Source organism: Atheta coriaria, unplaced genomic scaffold (assembly GCF_025399875.1).
Source record: "Atheta coriaria isolate IRGN ID8LTWV9N9 unplaced genomic scaffold, Caltech_Dcor_3.1 hic_scaffold_8_pilon, whole genome shotgun sequence".
NCBI lineage: Eukaryota > Metazoa > Arthropoda > Insecta > Coleoptera > Staphylinidae > Dalotia > Dalotia coriaria.
The window spans coordinates 6,939,110-6,958,660 of NW_027045450.1; the positions used below are offsets into that span (position 1 = coordinate 6,939,110).

The 19,551-nt window shown below is 36.1% G+C and overlaps 6 protein-coding genes across 11 annotated transcripts; 3 read left to right on the forward strand and 3 right to left on the reverse strand.

Annotated features, from left to right (window-relative positions):
• The first annotated feature begins 156 nt into the window (after window positions 1-156).
• Duba (Deubiquitinating enzyme A) lies at window positions 157-3,998 on the forward strand. 3 transcript variants are annotated; one of them, XM_065310168.1, is made up of 5 exons: window positions 157-553; window positions 715-803; window positions 869-1,217; window positions 1,280-2,258; window positions 2,544-3,998. In XM_065310168.1, the coding sequence occupies exons 1-5, from the start codon at window positions 488-490 to the stop codon at window positions 2,666-2,668; spliced, it is 1,608 nt and encodes a 535-aa protein (XP_065166240.1). In that variant the 5' UTR covers window positions 157-487; the 3' UTR covers window positions 2,669-3,998. The 3 variants fall into 3 exon arrangements, with proteins under 3 accessions (XP_065166240.1, XP_065166241.1, XP_065166242.1); XM_065310169.1 differs by having other exon boundaries at window positions 162-553; window positions 917-1,217; XM_065310170.1 differs by lacking the exon at window positions 157-553 and having other exon boundaries at window positions 715-836; window positions 917-1,217.
• Window positions 3,999-4,061: 63 nt separating this feature from the next.
• LOC135797691 (ATP-dependent Clp protease proteolytic subunit-like) lies at window positions 4,062-5,052 on the forward strand. The gene is made up of 3 exons (XM_065310174.1): window positions 4,062-4,205; window positions 4,261-4,692; window positions 4,752-5,052. Exons 1-3 carry the CDS (start codon window positions 4,155-4,157, stop codon window positions 4,983-4,985), a joined length of 717 nt encoding a protein of 238 aa, XP_065166246.1. The 5' UTR covers window positions 4,062-4,154; the 3' UTR covers window positions 4,986-5,052.
• A 127-nt stretch (window positions 5,053-5,179) lies between these two features.
• Window positions 5,180-5,936, reverse strand: COX5A (Cytochrome c oxidase subunit 5A). The gene is made up of 2 exons (XM_065310180.1): window positions 5,721-5,936; window positions 5,180-5,591 (listed from the first exon to the last, which is right to left on the reverse strand). The coding sequence occupies exons 1-2, from the start codon at window positions 5,849-5,851 to the stop codon at window positions 5,267-5,269; spliced, it is 456 nt and encodes a 151-aa protein (XP_065166252.1). The 5' UTR covers window positions 5,852-5,936; the 3' UTR covers window positions 5,180-5,266.
• Window positions 5,937-6,225: 289 nt separating this feature from the next.
• LOC135797684 (NPC intracellular cholesterol transporter 1 homolog 1b-like) lies at window positions 6,226-16,444 on the reverse strand. 4 transcript variants are annotated; one of them, XM_065310162.1, is made up of 9 exons: window positions 16,272-16,444; window positions 10,840-10,976; window positions 9,547-10,200; window positions 8,594-8,765; window positions 8,422-8,537; window positions 7,334-8,316; window positions 7,137-7,279; window positions 6,525-7,082; window positions 6,226-6,465 (listed from the first exon to the last, which is right to left on the reverse strand). In XM_065310162.1, exons 2-9 carry the CDS (start codon window positions 10,935-10,937, stop codon window positions 6,280-6,282), a joined length of 2,910 nt encoding a protein of 969 aa, XP_065166234.1. In that variant the 5' UTR covers window positions 10,938-10,976; window positions 16,272-16,444; the 3' UTR covers window positions 6,226-6,279. The 4 variants fall into 4 exon arrangements, with proteins under 4 accessions (XP_065166234.1, XP_065166236.1, XP_065166235.1 ...); XM_065310164.1 differs by lacking the exon at window positions 16,272-16,444 and adding an exon at window positions 15,315-15,473; XM_065310163.1 differs by lacking the exon at window positions 16,272-16,444 and adding an exon at window positions 14,125-14,524.
• Window positions 14,597-16,981, forward strand: LOC135797689 (galactose mutarotase). The gene is made up of 7 exons (XM_065310172.1): window positions 14,597-15,067; window positions 15,473-15,630; window positions 15,735-16,032; window positions 16,090-16,240; window positions 16,457-16,565; window positions 16,621-16,725; window positions 16,825-16,981. The coding sequence occupies exons 1-7, from the start codon at window positions 14,788-14,790 to the stop codon at window positions 16,903-16,905; spliced, it is 1,182 nt and encodes a 393-aa protein (XP_065166244.1). The 5' UTR covers window positions 14,597-14,787; the 3' UTR covers window positions 16,906-16,981.
• On the reverse strand, window positions 16,591-18,657 carry LOC135797688 (uncharacterized). Its single transcript, XM_065310171.1, has 2 exons — window positions 18,462-18,657; window positions 16,591-18,350 (listed from the first exon to the last, which is right to left on the reverse strand). Exon 2 carries the CDS (start codon window positions 18,346-18,348, stop codon window positions 17,020-17,022), a length of 1,329 nt encoding a protein of 442 aa, XP_065166243.1. The 5' UTR covers window positions 18,349-18,350; window positions 18,462-18,657; the 3' UTR covers window positions 16,591-17,019.
• Between the last annotated feature and the right edge of the window lie 894 nt (window positions 18,658-19,551).

A 19,551-nucleotide genomic window follows, 5' to 3' on the forward strand; every position in this document is an offset into this window, starting at 1 on the left:
CGAACTATGTACTCGAGTGTAAATAATTATCACGCAGATGATTCATAGATCACAGTATCTAGGAAATACCAGAAATAATTAAAACATGCAATTATTTGACAGTACAAAAATGTCAAAAAGAAAAATGTGAATAAATGTGTTATAATTACCTTAAAATTACAAAATTATACAAGACGTTTTAACATGTTTATTATCTGTATATTTTATAATTTATATAATTGAAAGTAATTTAAATTGTTTTCAAGTTTTTTTGTCGTCTGAAAACAAAATTTTCTTGAATTTTTGTACGTTTTGATACTACTAGCGGCCTCTGCAAGTGACAGGTGTTTAACTTTCACTGCGCATGCGCGTTGTTGTCAAAATACCTTTGTGACAGCCAGCTGTTGTGGTATTTGATCATTGTTGATTGTTGTAATAGTCTTCACATTTTCGCTCAAATTTTCGCATAAAATCTAGCAATCAACCGAATTACACCTGGATCGCAGCGATGACGATCCTCCCAGCGAAACGCGCCAGCCCCACGGTCGAGGATAAAGGCGATGCGGCGCAAAACGTAAGTAAACCGCATTACTATGCGATAATATCGCTGCCATTGTGCGATATATCATTACTTAAAAATCACTATTACATTTCTACACCATAACGGGCACGTGTAATACAATATACCATCATGTAATTTACATTTTATATTAATTCGCATTGATCACTTCACAGGTGCCGTCAGAACGTCGTCGTGAACATGGCGCACATTCACAGGCCATTGCAGACCCAAATAAAACCACTACCAGAAGGCCATTTAGAAGGTAACCACTTATTATGCTATTCTTGGTGGTGCAGTAAGTGTCAAATACACATTCTGGCATTGTAGTAATGGGTTAAACATTGAAGATAAATGTGTTTCTGGTTGTGTTTGTAGAAGTGCCACACCTGAACCAACTGATCATTGTATGAGAAAAAGATTCAAGGAAGCAAAATCATCGCGGAGAAAATTGGCCAGGGAAAGGGAAAGACTGGTGAACAGGGTTGAACAGCCAGTGGAGGAAGCACAGGCGAGTACTAGTGAAGTTGTGGACATAACCAAAAGTGATGAGGTAAGTTGTGCTCCGGCCAATGAGAACACAGAAAATGAAGAGGAAGCAACTGGGTTTAATAGTGAAGATGAATATGGAGCACCGATACATAATCCGACAATTATTAGTGATGAAGAATGGAAAACGGTAAGTGTTTTAATTAATTTAATTTATTAATGAAATTTATAAATTAAAAAAATTATTATTAGCGTGACACACGTTTTGCGCGTTGCCTACAAAAACTGGGCTTCGAGATCAAATCGATGCGCGATGATGGCGCATGTTTATTCCGCGCGATCGCTGATCAAATCTACGGCGATCAAGAATTACACTTTACCGTACGCTCCGCTTGCATGGACTACATCGTCAAAAACAAAGACTTTTTCGCTAATTACGTAACAGAAGATTTCGACAAGTACATCGCGCGCAAGCGCCTTTGGAACGTGCACGGCAACCATCTTGAAATCCAAGCGATGAGCGAAATGTACAACCGCACAATTGAGGTGTACTGTTACGAAGTACAACCGATTAATATATTCAACAGTCCACGACTTAACGCTGACGAACCGATTCGGTTGTCTTATCATCGCATGTGCCACTACAACTCAATTTGCAACCCGAATAATCCATCCGTGGGTGTGGGGTTAGGTCTGCCTGCATATCACACAATAGATCTTAATCGGCGACGAATGGTGGACGCTGTGCGCGCCAGTGAAGATATCATGATTGAACAGACAATGTTGGAGGATAAGTTGAAGGCGACCGATTGGGAGGCGACTTATGAAGCGATCGAAGAGGAAGTCGCGAGGGAAAGCTACATTCAGTACTATCGGGATGCAGAGAAGCGGTTAAAACCGCAGGGGCATGCGGCTAGTAGTAGTTCAACGATTACGTCGGCGGTTTGTTCGAGTCCCCGACAATCGGCGCGGCGTGGCTCGGTATCGCCGAAAACATGCGCATCGCCTGGGTCTGCATCGCCGAAGAGTAGTGGATTTCGGCCGGCTCCGAAATCCCCAGCGGCGAGTAACTGTATCGCCGAGAGCGCCACCTCTCATTCACACATTGACACTGATAAGATATTTAAGCCCAGTTCGCCGAAAAACAGTTTGTATGAAGAGTTTGAAGCTATTTACAATACAGAGTATCCGGAGACATCAAGTACTTTCACAAAGGACGCAACAACAAGATGTAAGTATTGATTTTTGTGTATAAAGTAGAATTTATTACATTTTCATAAAAATGACATTTTTGACACATTATGTCATTTTTTTGTCAAAATTTTGACAGCAAATTTAATCTAACCTTAAATTGTTCCAAATTGACATATTATGTCATTTTCTTGTCAAAATTTTGACACCAAATTTAATCTAAACTTAAATTGTTCCATGTCAACTTCATTTGTAAAATTGCCTTATTTCTGTCAAAAATTTGACAGCAAATTTAATCTAATCTAAATTTTATGAATTTTTCCAGCTGAAGCAAACTGGGATGATGGAATAATGGCACAAGTGCTCGCGGAATCCCGTAAAACCTACCTAGATGATCTGAAACGTAAATCAAAGAAGCAGGGCTCGCCCGGACCGTCGACTTCGAGATAATCACACACAAGACTAAGTGCGGCTGGACACACATTTAGTTTATTTGCATCTAGATTAATTTAAACGTATTATCATCATGCATTCATTGTCATCTTGTACCTTGTGCAGCATTTCATCAAACGCAACTTGCGCGAGAAATTTCAGTGGGCCTTTGAAAGCAACACCAGGAAACTGCTTTGCAACCGGTAGCAATTGTATAAAGAAAATTCCAGGCAATCAACCTGCACTTAGTGATTTATATCACAACAATATCGTACAGATTGTATTATATTCGTATGAAAATATAAAGTTAGTTGGTCGAGTCTTCAAAAAAGCACGTCTTGCGGCTACAAATCAATCATAATTCTCTAATAATACACGTGACGTGCTTATAGCAATAGCCCCTATGGAATAGTAATAGATTTTAAACGATTCCAGTCGATTATTTAAACATTTTAAATTTTCAAGCGTCAAATCATCCAATCTTAATTAAAACAAGATGTACTTGATTAGTCCAAGTATAGAAATGTCTTATTTTTATTTTTTATTTTATATTTATCATACATGTGGAGTGCAATCATTTTATGAACTTTATAAGTCTCATACTTCATCTTAACTTGTTGAAAGCATCAGTAGAAGCATTTAAAAGCGAAAAGAATATCATTGATGACACGAATTTGAAGACAACTTGTATGTAATATATTTATATATAATAATTAATCGGGGGCTGCGTCTCGGAATAGAATTTATGTTTATTTCTGTTATGAAATTATTCTCATTGTTCACTTATTGTGCTCTTCTTGTTTTTGTTTCATCGCGTAGATATATATATGATTAGATTATTTACGAAAATCCATTTGTTTAAAATGTGCCATTGAGGTCACTCGTTGACGGCACTGATTATACTGCGAATATGTTATCATGATTGAGTTTATTTTTAAGTGATTGCATTAGAATGCATTGTAAAGCGTGTGGGGAGGTGTAAAAAACGTTACAAAGTTAATTTTCAGTTGTTTTTACTAAGAATAATAAGCTGTAAGTTCTAGAAAGTTTGCTTAACTTGTGTATATAAAATGGTTTTCTATGAGAGGGATAAAATATTGATATTGAAGCGTGGAGATATGATGTAGAAGTGTAAGTTTTGCTCTGTTCGGCTATGACGCAATATCTGAGACAACAATGAACAAAAAGAGTTTATATTTCACGAAATATCCAATCTAATAGTAATGTACTTAAAGATTATGAACAGTAATACTTTATTCTGCTGTAAGATACGTTAGGATATCAAATTACATGTAATAAACTAAGAATCCCCAAGAAATACTAAGAATTACACTTGGATTTGAGCTTTTTCAAATGTTTTTGTTCAATTCATGCGAGAAAATTGACTTTTTTGTGTCATTCCACTAGATGGAGTTAAGTTTATGAAGTTTTTCTTAACCTCAAACATAACTGGTTTCAAACAAATCATTACTATACATTTTCATGAGTTTTATAAGTTTTTAACATGAATTGTATCATACCTAGCGTTCGCAATCTATCGAAATTCTTCCAGAAGGTGTGTTTTTACTTATTAACATGTTTAAATACTTCTATTTCTTATTTAAATGCAGGTTCAACCAGTTATACACACTTCTTCGCACAATGTTCGAAACTTTGGATACATTCCAATTGTGGTGGAGCAAACAGGGCGCGGCGAGCGTTCCTACGACATTTATTCACGTTTACTCAAAGAAAGGATCGTTTGTCTAATGGGACCTATTCATGATGCACTTAGTTCAGTAATAATTGCACAGCTGTTGTTTTTACAATCAGAATCAGCTCACAAACCAATTCACATCTACATTAACAGTCCAGGTGGATCTGTGACTTCAGGACTGGCTATTTATGATACAATGCAATATATTCAATCACCAGTTGCTACTTGGTGTGTGGGTCAAGCTTGCAGCATGGGATCATTGCTTTTGGCAGCTGGATCACCAGGAATGAGATATTCTTTGCCTAATGCTCGAATTATGATTCACCAACCATCTGGTGGAGCTTCTGTAAGTTTCTTTTTTATATAGGAAATAACTAGTGTAGTGTTAATATTGAAATGTTTTAGGGCCAAGCAACTGATATTCAGATTCAAGCTGAGGAGATTTTGAAGTTGAAGAAACAAATTAATCAGATATATGTCAAACACACAGGTTTGGAACTGCAGAAGATTGAAGATAACATGGAGAGAGACAAGTTTATGAGTCCGGTTGAAGCGCTAGAGTTTGGATTAATTGATAAAGTGCTCACAAGCACACCAAAAACGAAAAATGACAAAGTTCAAGTGCAGGCTACTGCTTGAAATTTATAAATTTCTCAGGTAATTTACATAAGAAAATAATAAATAAATCAGTTATTCATTCAAATAACGCTAAATTCGATTGTAATCAATAATTACCTCTTAAAAGTTAAAATCACTGCTTTTTGTAAAAAACAAAACTTGTTTATTTAGTTTGCACTGTGGGTTGCCTACATAACCAAACTATAGCACACATATCTTACTAACTTGTATATTTCACATTTTTCATCCATGTTTGGACGTCGACTTATTTATTAATTTATTACATTTACTAAAGTGAACATTTAATGGATCTCAAATACATTCTGCAGAGCCAACTCGGGTTTGTCATAACCTAGCTCTTCAGGTGTGTTGAGGCCAAGCTCAGTAAGTGTTGGCTTGATTTGCTGGATAATGTACGGGTAAATTTCCTTCTCGTTGTTACCGCACTTATCCTTCACAGCCTCGATGAAACGCACGGCAAGCGCGTAATCGTTGACTTTGCGGCAGGCCCTCAACGCAGCGCAGATGATTTTTGGCTCTGGCACTAAATCCAAGCCACAGAGATCATTCATTGCTTTGCGCACCTCCCAGCCGTCGATATCGCTACGGCTGAAGTATGCCTCATACCTTAATAAACAATACAACTCTTAATGATTCTGTATAATTATGCAATGTGTCTATTTGGAGTGTTTTTCGTGCGTAGCTGGTGAATTCGTGTAGGGTTAGTGTACATTGTGCGCTCATTACGTAATTTACCTTGCATCGAACTGGTCGTCCGTCTCGGTGTTCACTTTGGACATGAAGCGAACGCCGGCTGGGGCGGCCATGGGCTTGGTGATGGCATTCTTGAGCACGCTGTGGGCGCGGACCAACGAGGTGCGGAACATTTTCGGCGTATAATGGCTTCCACACGAGTACTAAATATCCACACTTTGCACTAGCTCGGCGCAGATGTAGTGAAGGACGAATTGTGCTCGCTGATTGGTTCGGGTTGCATCGACTTGATCATGTGACAGAACATTTTAAAAACACGTTATTTTGTTTTAAACTAAAGTATTAACACGCAAATAACAGTAAAAGAACTAAAAGAATTCTATTTTACACCCAAACAGTAATTTATAATGAGTAAATTAAACAAAACAACAAACACAAAGTTTGTTTTTTAAGAATTGTAGCTATAGGCAACCCAATTAACACAAAACACCAGCAATATATTTTACACAAAACACCAAAAAGGATTAAAAATACTTTCAAAACGATAAAAATTACAAATAATTTATTAACCATTAACTTAATATCTCAATTTAAATACATTTTATGTAATTGCATTGACTGCAGTGACTTCATGTGCTTCAATCATATCACTCGACTCCACAGTATCATCCCTATGACGCCCGCCATTTTTATGACTATTGTAGGGTTTAGGCCCTACCCAACTCAGTATCACAGGTAGAAGGACAACGCCATGAAATAGGCCAAATATCACGACCAATAAGAAAATCTAAAACAATCAAAAACATGAAAATCATCCACAGGAAACTCAAACATTAAAAAACTCACTTTAAAAAATGTCCTGAAATTATATGAATCTGAGAAACCCAACATGGTAACACCAATCAACGTTGAGCAGCCGCCATACAACACAGCCGACCCAATAGACGTAACAGTTTTCAAAACCCTCTCTTGTTTATCCTCACCATCAATAGTAAGAAATTTGTGACCAATGTGTGTTGCATAATCAACACACAACCCAATCGCTAATTGCAACGCAACACACGAAACAATATCAATAGTAATACCCCAACGCTGTATGAACCCGCAAACATTGACCATTGAAAGAATGATCATCACAAACACCCAGAAACAGATCTGTATATTAGCGATTAATAAAGATGTGCAGACCATGACTGCAATCAACGCTAACTGAATATTACGAATCACTTCATCATCAATTATCTCATCAGTAATCCACGTGGCATATATTCGTGACCATGAGGTTGAAAAACGGTCCCCAGTGGTAAGATTTAGATCTTTTGAGATTCGCATCACACGACGCATGGCTGGGACATGTTCAGCTGGGCCAGAAAATGGCCGAAAGACATAATCAAAACTTGACATCTAAAAATCAATTATTAAAGTATAAAAGAATAAAAATTGCGTATAATGTGTAACCTGTATCTTTGACGCTGGTTGCCCACACTTCAGCGGCTGAGCAAATTTAAAATTCGCTTGAAATCGAGCTCCTTTCGGACTGAATAAAAATCTTGACATAAAAAGATTAAACTGCCCATCTGAAATCTCCTCCTCGTAAATATCTGCAACCAAATAAACATTGTGCAACCCAATATACACGAAATTATATTACTAACCTATTTTATATATTTTCAGAGTGTAGTTTCGGAATGGTTCCAACCAAAACACCGTATTCGAAATAATATCAGTACAATTATTCAACTGGAACACCATTTCCTTTAAATTCCCCAACTCGTGAGTATAATTCACAGCACCGATGTAAGTCCCGGCTTCAAATCCATAATTCGGATAGTAAATCGCTTTCTTTTCCAGAAACTTCCCCAGATATGTATGATCTGGTATAAACCACGTCGGATCAAACTTTTGTTCGAGTCTCAAACATCCTTGAATACTGAATCCTAGGCAGATCAGCGTCACCGAAACAACAGCTAATTTCCCTGGCCATGTAAGGATAACCTTAGAATATACTGTTTTGAATACTCTATGTGATGTTCCTGCTTGACTAAACTTATTCGGTTTGTAGTTTTCGTATTTGATCCATGGTAGAACTCCATTGTAAGAATTCTCCAAGCGTTTTTGATCTATGGTGAAACACGCGATGAAAAACGTCACCACGAAGATGAAAGTAAGTAAAACTCCGATTGCTGTATACAGACAATAAGATTGTAACGATGGTAATACTGTTGTAGATCCAACTACGAATGCAAGCACATCTGTTGCGGTTGTTACAGTGATTGATACTCCTGCGTGTTTGAGCATAATACCAACACGTTCATGTAAGGGTTGTTTGCGTTCCTCTGCGGTGAGTTGATCCCAACATGCCACTATCACAAACATGTCGTCTACGCCTAGACCCATGAGAAGAAATGGTAGTGATGTGTGTACTGGTCCGAATGGGACTTTGAAGAGTGAGCATATTCCGCAACCCGCCATGAGTGCCATTCCGACTGAGAGGAGACCGACTGCACCGAGTACAGCACGCATTTCTACCCAGTTGAACTTGGAAATGACGAATTGTACGTAGAGGAGCATTATTACACTGCCTATGAAGAGGACTTCGATGCCTTGGAACATTGATTCGCCGCTTATATCACCAAAACTATAAGAAAATAATTTGTGTAAGTTTGGTTGCATAACTTTATACAACATAACATAAATGTAATTTTTGGTTATTTTTAAGTATTTATCTGAAAATTTTATTTACCTTCGACCAGAAGAGTAATACAAAGTGATGTTTTCATTTTGTTGTCGTAGACTTTGTTGAGATTCATCCATAACGCGTAGAAATGAAGTTTCCCAGTCTAGGCATTCTGCAGAACCCTATAAATAACAAGTTTTGATGAGTGATATTTATAATAATGTTTTTAATTAATTACCCATTCGGTGGTACCAGCATAGTTGCCCACATCGTCCATATTCACAGCAGAAAAGTTCAAGTGTGTCATCCATGATGCTCGTAATGTTCGCGCAGCGATTATATGTCCAGTGGAATTACGACGCACGTCTCCAAGAAGAGACTCGTAGTTTTTGAGATTTCCAAGAATCGGGCTGGATTTAATTAAAATAAAACGGTAAAATTAAAAATTTACACGATATTGTATATTTGCGTGAGATGTTATCTTAATTTTGCGGTAATTTATTTCTTTTGAAAAAAATAATTTATTCAAATTAAGGATTTAGGAACAAATGTAACTACACTGGAAAGATATGACCATGAAAATGTTATTGTGCGTTGGCCTTTTATACCTGCGTCTGACCATTAAAAAGTGGTGGGGGCGCTTCCCCTCCTTCAAAGTAGTACTTAATATGCAACGCAAGACATATCACTCATACACGTCCACTTGCGCTCGACTCCCAGCGTGGAACTGGTTTCCCCCACTACTTTTTTGTGATACACCGCAGGTATAAAGGGCAGCACACAGCGAGTGCCGTACTAAGTCGTGCCTGAGTCATTTACCAATGCAGTCGCAGGCCTTCGGTTTCCCCTTCATTCTCTTAAAAAGTTATTTCCTCTATTTAACCTTTGCGCGTGCATTCATGTATAATAACAATCAATCAATTTTATCCTCCGTGAAAAACTAAACTAATGACATTACAACAACATTTGTTGATTACTAATAGAAAATTGAAGCAACGCAATTTAAATTTGCAAATTATCGCTGAGATTCTGAAAGTCACGCGCGTGTCTCATTATATTTAAGTTAACCTAATCGAAGCTCCATTAACGCTTGCATGTTATTCGCATATCAACGCCATTTTCATGATTATTCACTCATTATATAAGAAACAAGTTAATTTTAATGTTATTTAAGGTTATGTCAATACTCACTCTTGTTTCATGGCATTAATCCTTTCGAGAATTTTCTCCTTGGTGAGTTTCCTAATCTTCCTCTCACTATTCTGCCACAAATCCAGCACCGTCTGACCATAACACACAATATCCATGGATTCAACCAGATTACAATATGTATGCTGATCAAAATGCACCGAAGGATCAAACTCATCATCATCACTATTATCATCACCAACATCTTTTATCACACCGTTTGTATTTGTATTATTATTTCCTAAATGTTCACTTTTCGCCATTTTTTTGTTCTTTTGTTTGCTTTGCGACGGAGGATTCATCAACAGCATTAGACTAGAGTCCATTTCTGGTATCTTAAAACACAGATCCTCATAGGTGTATCCCATGGAACTTATCACACTGCGCACGCGTTGATCAATATCATATAATTTTTGAATTACTTCAGGAATGAGGACATCGTCAGCTTCAATGATGGCGGTTTCCACACGGTAGGCTGTTTCAAGAGTGCCCATTAACCAATCAGAGTCTTTTTTGAATTGAGAGTTGGCTGGGACCCAAAGACCCATTGGGTTCTTCTCTTGGTAGAAGCGGAGGAGACCCAGGGAGCTGACAATGACGAAGAGCCAACAGATGAGTATTGTACGGAAAGGATTTTTGGCGACGCATTTTCCCAAACTGCAAAAATTAAAAAAAATAATTAATTTCTTGGTCAAATTAATATAAATATTATTATTTTATGGCCAGGAAATGAATTTACTTGATTTTTTACACTAATTATTTGTTATGTAATTTAGAAAAGTTAATTTATTTAGACACAAAATCAGTATTTACGTAAATATATTACTTTTTTAGTGTTCTTGCACAAATAAATAATTAAATAATCATTAACGGCTTGTTTTTAAGCATATTTAATTAAAAATAAAGCAATTATTAAGTGATGAAACTGGAAATAAATTAATTATAAAATATATTTTGTTACTATAACAACAAAAACAAACAAAAGTTATATTTTTGGTTGCATAGTTGTTTTTTAAAATTTTTATACTTATATCGCTTCTCAAACGTTGTTTTTACCAAAATTTTGTTTAATAATTAAGTTCTATGTAATTAAGTAAAGGAAAAAGGCATAAGTTTTGAAAAGTAATAATATTTCCTTGCTTTGACAGTAAAAAACTAAACGCAAATTGTATTTTTGGTTGCATAGTTGCATTTTTTAAATTTTTAAACTTATACTATTTGTCAAACGTTAAATCTACCAACTTTTTGATTAATTTCACTAAAATCAATAAAAATTAAATTATTTTTATAACTTACGCATAAAAGAATGACTCAGTAGAAGAAATAACGCTGTAGGATAATCTCTCGAAACAACTTAGATGATTGTGAGAGCGAGGGCGGTTTCTTTCCACCATGGTCGCGCCGCTGCTGGCCGATCAAGCTCGCTGACATAACTGAAACGATAATAGACGACGGACATGAGCGCACATTGGCAATGTTACGACTCGTCACTGTTACGAATCCTCCCGTACCGGGCAGGTAGCGAATAGTTGTTAGTGGAGAGTCAAAAGTAGTTTTAGTTTTGTTATTGAACTAGAAGTTCGAGTGCAAAAAACCACAAGCGTCAAATGCCATCAAACACAACGTCCTCGTGAGAGTTGTCTACGTTCGGACGGATGTACAAGGCTGACGACATTGTGCGAACGTTTTGGATGCAAAATGTTTTAGAATTGTAACGTTTTAAACATATAATAAATGTTTTAAAAGCGGTTTAATGAATTAAATTAATTTCTGGTTTAAATTTACTTCCTGCTCTTGTTTATATGAATTCAAAAGTCAAATTAGATGTAAAACAACAAGACAAACCTTCATTTTCTTAAAAAAAGTAATAAAATTAGTAATATTTGATAATTATCAAAACTAAAACCTCAACAAAATAAAATAAAATGTAAATTTAAAGAAATTTAATAATTTTGAAGGTATTGTGAACAAAAAACAGTAAAAACATATGACTAGACGCAAATTAAACATCAATCTTTGTCTATGATTCCACCAATCTACCTACAATTAGTTATTTTGCATAATAAATATTCATGATTGCATGTTCCGATGCTATTCGCAATTATATATCATTATACCTGTAATAATACATGAATATCTTAAAGCACGTGGAACTTACAGTTTTTACCTAATATTTATTATATTTACATTAAAAACACTAAATATCTAGTTGTTATTGAGTACAAAATCTATTTTATAATTTAAATAATATTTTATCACATGAAAACACAATGCTCTCGTTACCCCAACCAATAAATTTGTTATTCAAATCACATCTATAATATAAAAATGAATCGCAAAATCTGTTGCTAAGCGCATAACTCAACAACGCCAAAACCAATTTGGCCAATTCTTTTTTTTAAATGTTTGTTTAAGTCCAAGGATGGTTTTTACGGCAAGAAAATTTTGAATAATTGCCGGGAAAACCATAAGACAGTCCTTTTCTATAGGATAAAAGTTGGCATTGAGATTCAATCATAGTTATAGTTAAATAGTTGAATCCGAGATGGCGCGCTGAAGTGCATTATTAGCTATTCTTTATATAATTAATTTCTTTATAATAAAATTGCGAATCTTATTGATAAAATTGAGACATACTATGTCTAGAACAAGAGAGTAAAAACTAATTACATTTTTATTAAACACTACCGAGTCGTAGTCGCGAGCAAAAGCTAGTTTACAATAAAAACACTAAATTTCTAGTTGTTATTGAAAGTGTAGTAAAGTGTAACCTATTTTATAATTTAAATAATATTTTATCGTCTAAAAAGACAATGCTCCCGTTAAACCAAACAATAAATTTGTTATTCTAATCACGTATGATAATAAACCATTATTTAAATAACAAAATACTAAAAATAAATAAATTTTACTTGTATGTGACACTCATCTTTTCAATTTCTAAGTGTAAGTATTCGTATTATACGAGTACTTGTCGACCTTACACAAAAAACTTGAATTGACAAGTTCTACTTGCACTTAATGCATTTCAACTTGTCTACTCGTATATGAATGTGAATGTAGTAGTGGACACCATTAGTAATGATAATAGTTTTACCAATGTTCAATGGTAATTGCTAATTGCTAATTGTTAAATACTAAATACTAAATATAAATACTGAATGCACTCTCACGGTTCGACAGGTGTAGGTAATATTGTCAACGCGATGCAAATCCACATTGACTCATCCAAACAAAGATAAATAAATACCCGACGCTTTTGTGTCTTTGCATAAGTGATTTATGTATTTTCCAACACTTGTCCAACCAAGTCACTTGCCTTGATACTGCACACGCACAATCTCAATCTGCACTAACCTAGGATTCTAGGATGCAATTAGACGCGATCTAAAAATATCGTACATCACTAACTTCACTAACAAAATATCTGTCAGTGCGGAAATGATTAGATTAAATCTGATTACATGTAATTGTAATGTTGCCGAGTGAAATTAATGTGATTTATCATTTGTCATCACCCGAAACATCAAACATTAATAATAAACTAAAGGACATTCATAAACATGTTCTCTGTTATTATTTTATGTATGGAATTTGAATTATAGACATGCTGTGAACATGAGAGACTAAGCAAGGTGCGCATGCCCATTAATTTCCTTTGTAAGTATATAATGCAGGTTTATTATTATAGTTTTCACGTGTGTGAGCAATTGCGTAATTTACAAAGTGTTCTTTCAATTATTTCAACGTAGACTTATGATTATTATTGATTTTTTATGATTTTTATAATTTTTGTATTAAAATGAGTGCAAGTTTGTTATTGAATGCGCATAATAAATTCTCGATAATTGTTTGTTGCTATGACTTAAATTTACGGTAATTAAGTGTCTGTTTAATAATTTTTACGATTATTGCTGTGAAATTTACTTAGACTTTTATTATAATTGAATAATTGGGTTTAATTAAAAGTGATACGGCTGGATGGAAGAAAATCAATTTGTGTTTTCAATCGGAAGTGCATGATATGCAACTTCTGTGGCATTATTTATATAAATTAATGGTAAAAGTACTTGTAGACATCAATAATGCATAAATATCTTATTTTGTGCATATTACTAATGATATTGATTACATCATTTACTTTTTTGTACCAGAAATGTTTAAAATACTATAATTTATCAAGAAAACTTTAAATTTAGTGAATTTTAAGGTTAATATACAAATATAACTAAAGTTTTATAAGTTGCCTATGTTACCTATACATTTCTCTTTTTTTTCATAAAAAGAAAACGTTTTACTTCTGTTTTATTGATGTTTTGCATCAAATTACTATTTTTGTCTACGAATCAACTTTTAAGTCTGCATAAACAAACTATTTTCAAGGTTTTCAAAACATAATTACGCACGTTAGATTAATATACTCATAACTTAAATTTCAACTTAATAAAAAAAAGATACAATATAAATAAATCTACAAAAGTTGTTTGTCAAGGTTAAAAGATTGACGCATAAGCATTCACACGCCACTTAAAACCGTTTTTAATTATTAGATTAATCAACTAAATACCAAACATTAAATACCTTTGTGTTTAACTCTGTTTTAAGATTAAAACTCTTCATTTCCATGTTTTTCACTGTTTTCCCAGCGTTATAACTTTACAATCGACTTGTTCATAATCAAAACTTTAAAACAACACCTTATCACTGGCACAAAGGTATAAACACGATAAGCACCATGATATAATTCACACCATGAGCACCCTTCACGTTTTTCCTACTTGTGGTGTCACTATTTTCGTTATAAACACAATTTTCCTCTTGTTGTGGTGTTTTTATGAATGAATGAATGCAACTGACAATTGAAAGTAAATATGTGACCGCACTATGCCCGCACTGGTAAATTAATTCAATTTAAGCGTGCAGCATGACAAACAACATTCAAGACACAAACACAATGAAATTACAACGCATACACCACGCATCTATATAAAAATAAACTTTTTACACATATAAAACGTGTTTTCCCATTGTTATCCTTTAAATAAACGTAATAAAAAGCCATTTGTTAACAGTCGGAAGTATGGTATGGTTACATGACACTGATAAAACAAATCTTGTAATTGATATGTGTTATCACAACTTGAACAGAACATAAACAGTTGTAGCGGTTGTGCATTTACAATAAATACGCTGTGATCAAACGCGTTGGGTTATTCTTTCAGTGTAAATCGTGAAGAAAACAAGATGGACACGAAAACAGTGACCGTGGATGCAAATCCTACTAAACCTACACCCAAATCTTCAAGTGGTAACGGTGGATATGACCCTGTGAATCTACAAGAAGATCATTTTGGTTTTCTAATGGTTGATGGCCAATCAAATCCGGTGAGACGTTTTACATGGCGTAATGATAACAATGTAAGTGTTCAAGTCATCACGTACGGTGCAACAATCACCAGCATCAAGATGCCGGACAAAAATGGTGTCCTTGGTGATATTGTCATGGGTTTTGATGACATGGATGGTACGTATTTGATATAAAATTATCTGCATGATTGGTTGCATATGTTAAAAATACATTTCACATTCATAAACTTGCTAAATCCTTAAAAATTAATATTGTACAATTGGTTGCCTATGTTAAATCAGGATTTTTATGATATCCAATAATTTTTTATGCGTTTTCTGCTACTTTTACGCTAAAAACTCAACAAAACTACATAAATACATCCATAATATAATGTAAAATGTTCGTTTTGGAAATAACTTACGTTATTAAAGCGTTTTTCACTGTTTTATCTTATTACGACGTTTCGTTTGCGCGTTATTAATTCGTTAAATTGCGAATATTGATTGAGACTCATTGTCGTGCCCTCAATCAACGACTCATCAATGTATTAGAATAAACAATGGCTTTGTTGGACCGAAGGTTACCTCAACCGGTTGAATCCGTACTTTGGCGCAACTGTGGGCCGCGTGGCGAATCGCATCGGCGGCGCGAAGATCAATATCGACGGCACAACCTACCGCGTCACCGCCAACTTAAGAGAACATCAGTTGCACGGAGGACTCAAAGGATTCGACAAGGTACATTGTACGCCCAAATGAAATGCAACTTTCCTTTGAACAGCACCAACCACGCACGACAAGAACCTAAGTTTCAAACTTGCCCACCGCGCTTTGGTTTATAGGTAATTTGGGATTACTACGTCACCGGTAACAAAGTAATCATGAGCTATGTGTCCGAAGACGGCGAGGAGGGCTTCCCCGGCGCGGTGCTTACAACAATAACTTACGAACTAACCGCTGACGATAAGTTCCTCATCGATTACAAGTGTAAATCATCCAAGCCTACTTTTGTCAATCTTACAAATCATTCCTACTTCAACCTTGCTGGGCATGACAAAGGCGCTGAAGAATTATACAAACATATTGTTTGTATCAACGCGGATCGCATTACAGACGTCGATAAGGACTTCATACCGAATGGTAATTTAATATTTTAACTATTGCGGAGTTTTTTGTTTGTAAAATGACAAATTTCAGGGAAATTTCTGCAAGTTGCGGATACAGTGTTCGACTTGCGCGTTCCCAAGAAACTCGGCGACGTGATCACAAAGATCCCCGAGGTGGGTGGCTACGATCACAACTTTTGCGTGACCAAAGCCAGCGAACAAGGAGATACATTCATCGCAAGGTAAAATTATAAAAGATTTAAAATTACTCACATTGGTTTTTGTCCTGCCAACGTGTACACACTGTGCAAACGCGCAAATGCTACTAAAATGACATTACGCATTACTCATCGATACAAACATTTCTAGTTTTATCAGCGCGCGTATTAGTGCTACTAAACAATGAGACAGACGCATATAATCACAACGTTATTTAATCGCATTGCACGTGTTTCCAGAGTGGCGCATCCTCCAAGCGGGCGCTCGCTTGAACTCTACAGTAATCAACCAGGTGTGCAATTCTACACCTCAAATTCCATCCCGAAACATAAGGATAACTACGCTGGTGTACGTACAAGTAAAATTCTCGGCGTAATCATAATCATATACATTTCATTTGTAGGATCTTACAAAACTAGATACATTAGTGGGAAAAGATAATGCGACATATTATGAACATGGTGCGCTCTGCCTGGAAACGCAAAACTATCCGGACGCCATCAACCATGTGAGTGTTGTGTGCAGCGTCGCAGATTTATACAAGGCGGCAAAAAATTAACAACTGCAATCGTTTCACCTAATTATTACAATTCTATTTCATTTGCAGAAAAACTTCCCAAAGGCGGTGCTGTACCCGGGTGAGACCTACCATCACACAGTCGTTTACAAACTCCTGCGGGAAGTGTAACACGTCTAAACTATGAAAAACTAATCAAAATCCTGTGTGTTAATGGAATCGTGAATGAAATAAACGTTAAAATCGCTTTTTACCTTATCTATCAAACAAATGTTTCTATAAAAATTACGCGTAATTGTTTTGTGTGTGTATGGTAGGAATACACCAGCCGAAATTACGCAGAGATGCGCGTCCGGCTAATGGTACAGCTGTAATCATCGTCTCGTACTCTTGTTCTTCAACAGTGACGGCATTTCGTCGCTTATTTAAGTGTAACGATACAGCACCTAGGATACTATCAGGCAAACGGCCTTTCAAACACCGTAAAAGGTTTTTATTCGTGAGGCGGATTGTGTTTGTGGCCATTTGTGTCGCCAGTTTGAATTTTCCAGCTGTGGGTTGTGCTACTGCTGTGGAGGTAGACGCAGGGGTGACAACTGGTTGGGAAGTCGTCGGTGTTGATGCTACAGCTGTTGTTGTGGCTGTTTGTTGGACAGAAGACGCAGGAATCACTCGTTTAAAGACTGTACGCTTCACGATTTGCCCAGAAGCATTCGGTTGCTGGATTGTGATCGGCGTCAGTGTCTGATTCGACGCTAGTTTAATCTTTTTGATTGTTGTTGTTGTACCATTCGCAGATTTTAACATACAGACTTTTCCAGGTGTATTAGTAGTGATACTAGTGCCTGGATTTGTATTCCCAATGTCTGTAACCATGATATTACCTTTGGAGTCCTGTATCTGGACGTGTTGTGGCGTGTCGAGCTCATCATGATCAAAGAACAACGTCTGAAGTTTATTTTCATTCGCAAATGAAAGATTTTCTTTTTTACCAGATAGACTGCTGTTGTGTGTGTCGTAAATCATGCAGTCTTCATCATCAATGACTTCCTCTTGCTTCAAGTTGTCTGAGAGTGCAGAGGCTGAGTTTATGACAACTTCCTTGATGTTGTCATTGTTGTAGAATGACTGATTGAAGTAAGATGGGTCAATTGTGTATACATCTGGTTCTACCTTTGCTACATCTGGTAGATTAATGCTGTGTGCAGAGTTGTAGTCTAGTTTCTGTTTCTTGGCGCTGTTTCCCGGTTGGAGGTCGTCTAGGGATAGCGTGAAAGTGGATCCATCATTGCTGGTTGGTAAAATCTCCACTTCTTTGATGTATGATAAGTCATCCGAGGTGCTGTCACAGCCTGCATCCAGGCTGGGGATTGCATTGTGCACCAATCGGCGTTTTTCGAGGTTTGCAAAGTATTTGTCTTCGAAGTGCAGGCCGCAGATGACTTTGTTTCGCAGTTGGTAGTCGGGTAGGTTGGCGAATTCGGGCTTGTCAGCGTTACGGATCCAAATCGCGCAGCGTTCGCGGTGTTTCACAGGGTAGTGAAAGAAGTGCAGATTTTCGGTGGTTTTTGTAGCACTCCGGCATGATTTGTAACTGCAGCGGCACCCACCCATTTCTATATCGGATATATCCATTAGTAACTATTGTTCTACACCATTTTAACAGCGCAAAATTTTGTGTATATAACAAACACAACCTATGATTGAAAATTTGCCCGCTCACTTACCGTGTGTTCCAGAAGCGAGTAGAATACCACTGGGTGTTCGGGACGATTGTAACGTAGCTATTTACGTTGAACGCCGTGAATAAAATGAAGATCTTTTTAATAGCTGATGAATTATTCTAGCAGAACTAGTATGATGCAGTAGCTGAAGTCACAATGTACGCCACACAGAACGCGTCCGCCATTACAGTGAAGCAGAAGTAGTAGCTAAAAAAATAAAATCCCCAGACTTCCCTAGCCTGACCTTGACAGTTATCTACAATACACGCATCTTCTCTAGGCTACTCTTTCAAAGAATCGCTTATTTGCATTAAACTATGACTGTGCCAGCTATTTTAATGATGTCATAGGGAAATTATATGTTTATTAATATTTTCTTTATATATTTTCATTATTAATCTCATGTGAACTATAGTAGTTCAAACATCGAGTTACCGCTGAGTGAATTCTAGGGACCCTAGTGTGTTACTAGGAACTTTTTACATTTGTAAATAACACCATAATTGAAATGTCACTAGATTTAAACTAAAAGTGTAAATCAACAACAAATGTTTGTTTAGTTTGTGGAATTTGTTATCAGAACCAACGGATGTTTGTCTGATTTTAACATATAGGGATAATAAAAGTGTATAAAGTGCTAGAGTGCCGCTACCGAGCGGCGGCTAATAAACTGTACGAAGTTATTCAATGTCTTAACCTGCGGTGAAGAGGTGGAAACTTAAAAACAGACGTTTTTATAATTGTATCGATTAGATATACGCGATATACGTAAGCTAGAGCGCCAGTCGAGCATGAGGAGCAAAAAATGCGCGTCTGGCTGAGTTGATTGGATATGTCTGGCAGCCAGACGAAGTCGCTCTCATATTTTCGGTTCATCAACATTTACTCGATGATTGTATTAACATCAACGGCAGTTGCATCCGAAAACATTCAAAAATAACTAATCTATTTACCAATTAATAGATTTACATGCAAGTAGCTGCAGCAGAGGAAGCTGCAAACGGATATTCTTAAAAGAAAATATAATTTTCAAATAATTGAATGAGTTGTGTTTGTTTTGTCGTTGTTTCTATAAGAATTCTATGCTTAATGA

Coding starts and splice junctions, on each gene's coding strand:
- Duba (XM_065310168.1), top strand. CDS start 488: ATGACGATCCTCCCAGCGAAACGCGCCAGCCCCACGGTCGAGGATAAA. Junction 804..868: donor ACCAGAAGGCCATTTAGAAG/GTAACCACTTAT, acceptor CTGGCATTGTAG/TAATGGGTTAAACATTGAAG. Junction 1,218..1,279: donor GTGATGAAGAATGGAAAACG/GTAAGTGTTTTA, acceptor AATTATTATTAG/CGTGACACACGTTTTGCGCG.
- LOC135797691 (XM_065310174.1), top strand. CDS start 4,155: ATGAATTGTATCATACCTAGCGTTCGCAATCTATCGAAATTCTTCCAG. Junction 4,206..4,260: donor TATCGAAATTCTTCCAGAAG/GTGTGTTTTTAC, acceptor ATTTAAATGCAG/GTTCAACCAGTTATACACAC. Junction 4,693..4,751: donor AACCATCTGGTGGAGCTTCT/GTAAGTTTCTTT, acceptor GAAATGTTTTAG/GGCCAAGCAACTGATATTCA.
- COX5A (XM_065310180.1), bottom strand. CDS start 5,851: ATGTTCCGCACCTCGTTGGTCCGCGCCCACAGCGTGCTCAAGAATGCC. Junction 5,592..5,720: donor GACGACCAGTTCGATGCAAG/GTAAATTACGTA, acceptor TTGTTTATTAAG/GTATGAGGCATACTTCAGCC.
- LOC135797684 (XM_065310162.1), bottom strand. CDS start 10,937: ATGGTGGAAAGAAACCGCCCTCGCTCTCACAATCATCTAAGTTGTTTC. Junction 8,766..9,546: donor ATTAATGCCATGAAACAAGA/GTGAGTATTGAC, acceptor AATTAAATCCAG/CCCGATTCTTGGAAATCTCA. Junction 8,317..8,421: donor TATTACTCTTCTGGTCGAAG/GTAAATAAAATT, acceptor ATTTTCTTATAG/TTTTGGTGATATAAGCGGCG.
- LOC135797689 (XM_065310172.1), top strand. CDS start 14,788: ATGGACACGAAAACAGTGACCGTGGATGCAAATCCTACTAAACCTACA. Junction 15,068..15,472: donor GGGTTTTGATGACATGGATG/GTACGTATTTGA, acceptor GTTGGACCGAAG/GTTACCTCAACCGGTTGAAT. Junction 16,241..16,456: donor GGAGATACATTCATCGCAAG/GTAAAATTATAA, acceptor ACGTGTTTCCAG/AGTGGCGCATCCTCCAAGCG.
- LOC135797688 (XM_065310171.1), bottom strand. CDS start 18,348: ATGGGTGGGTGCCGCTGCAGTTACAAATCATGCCGGAGTGCTACAAAA.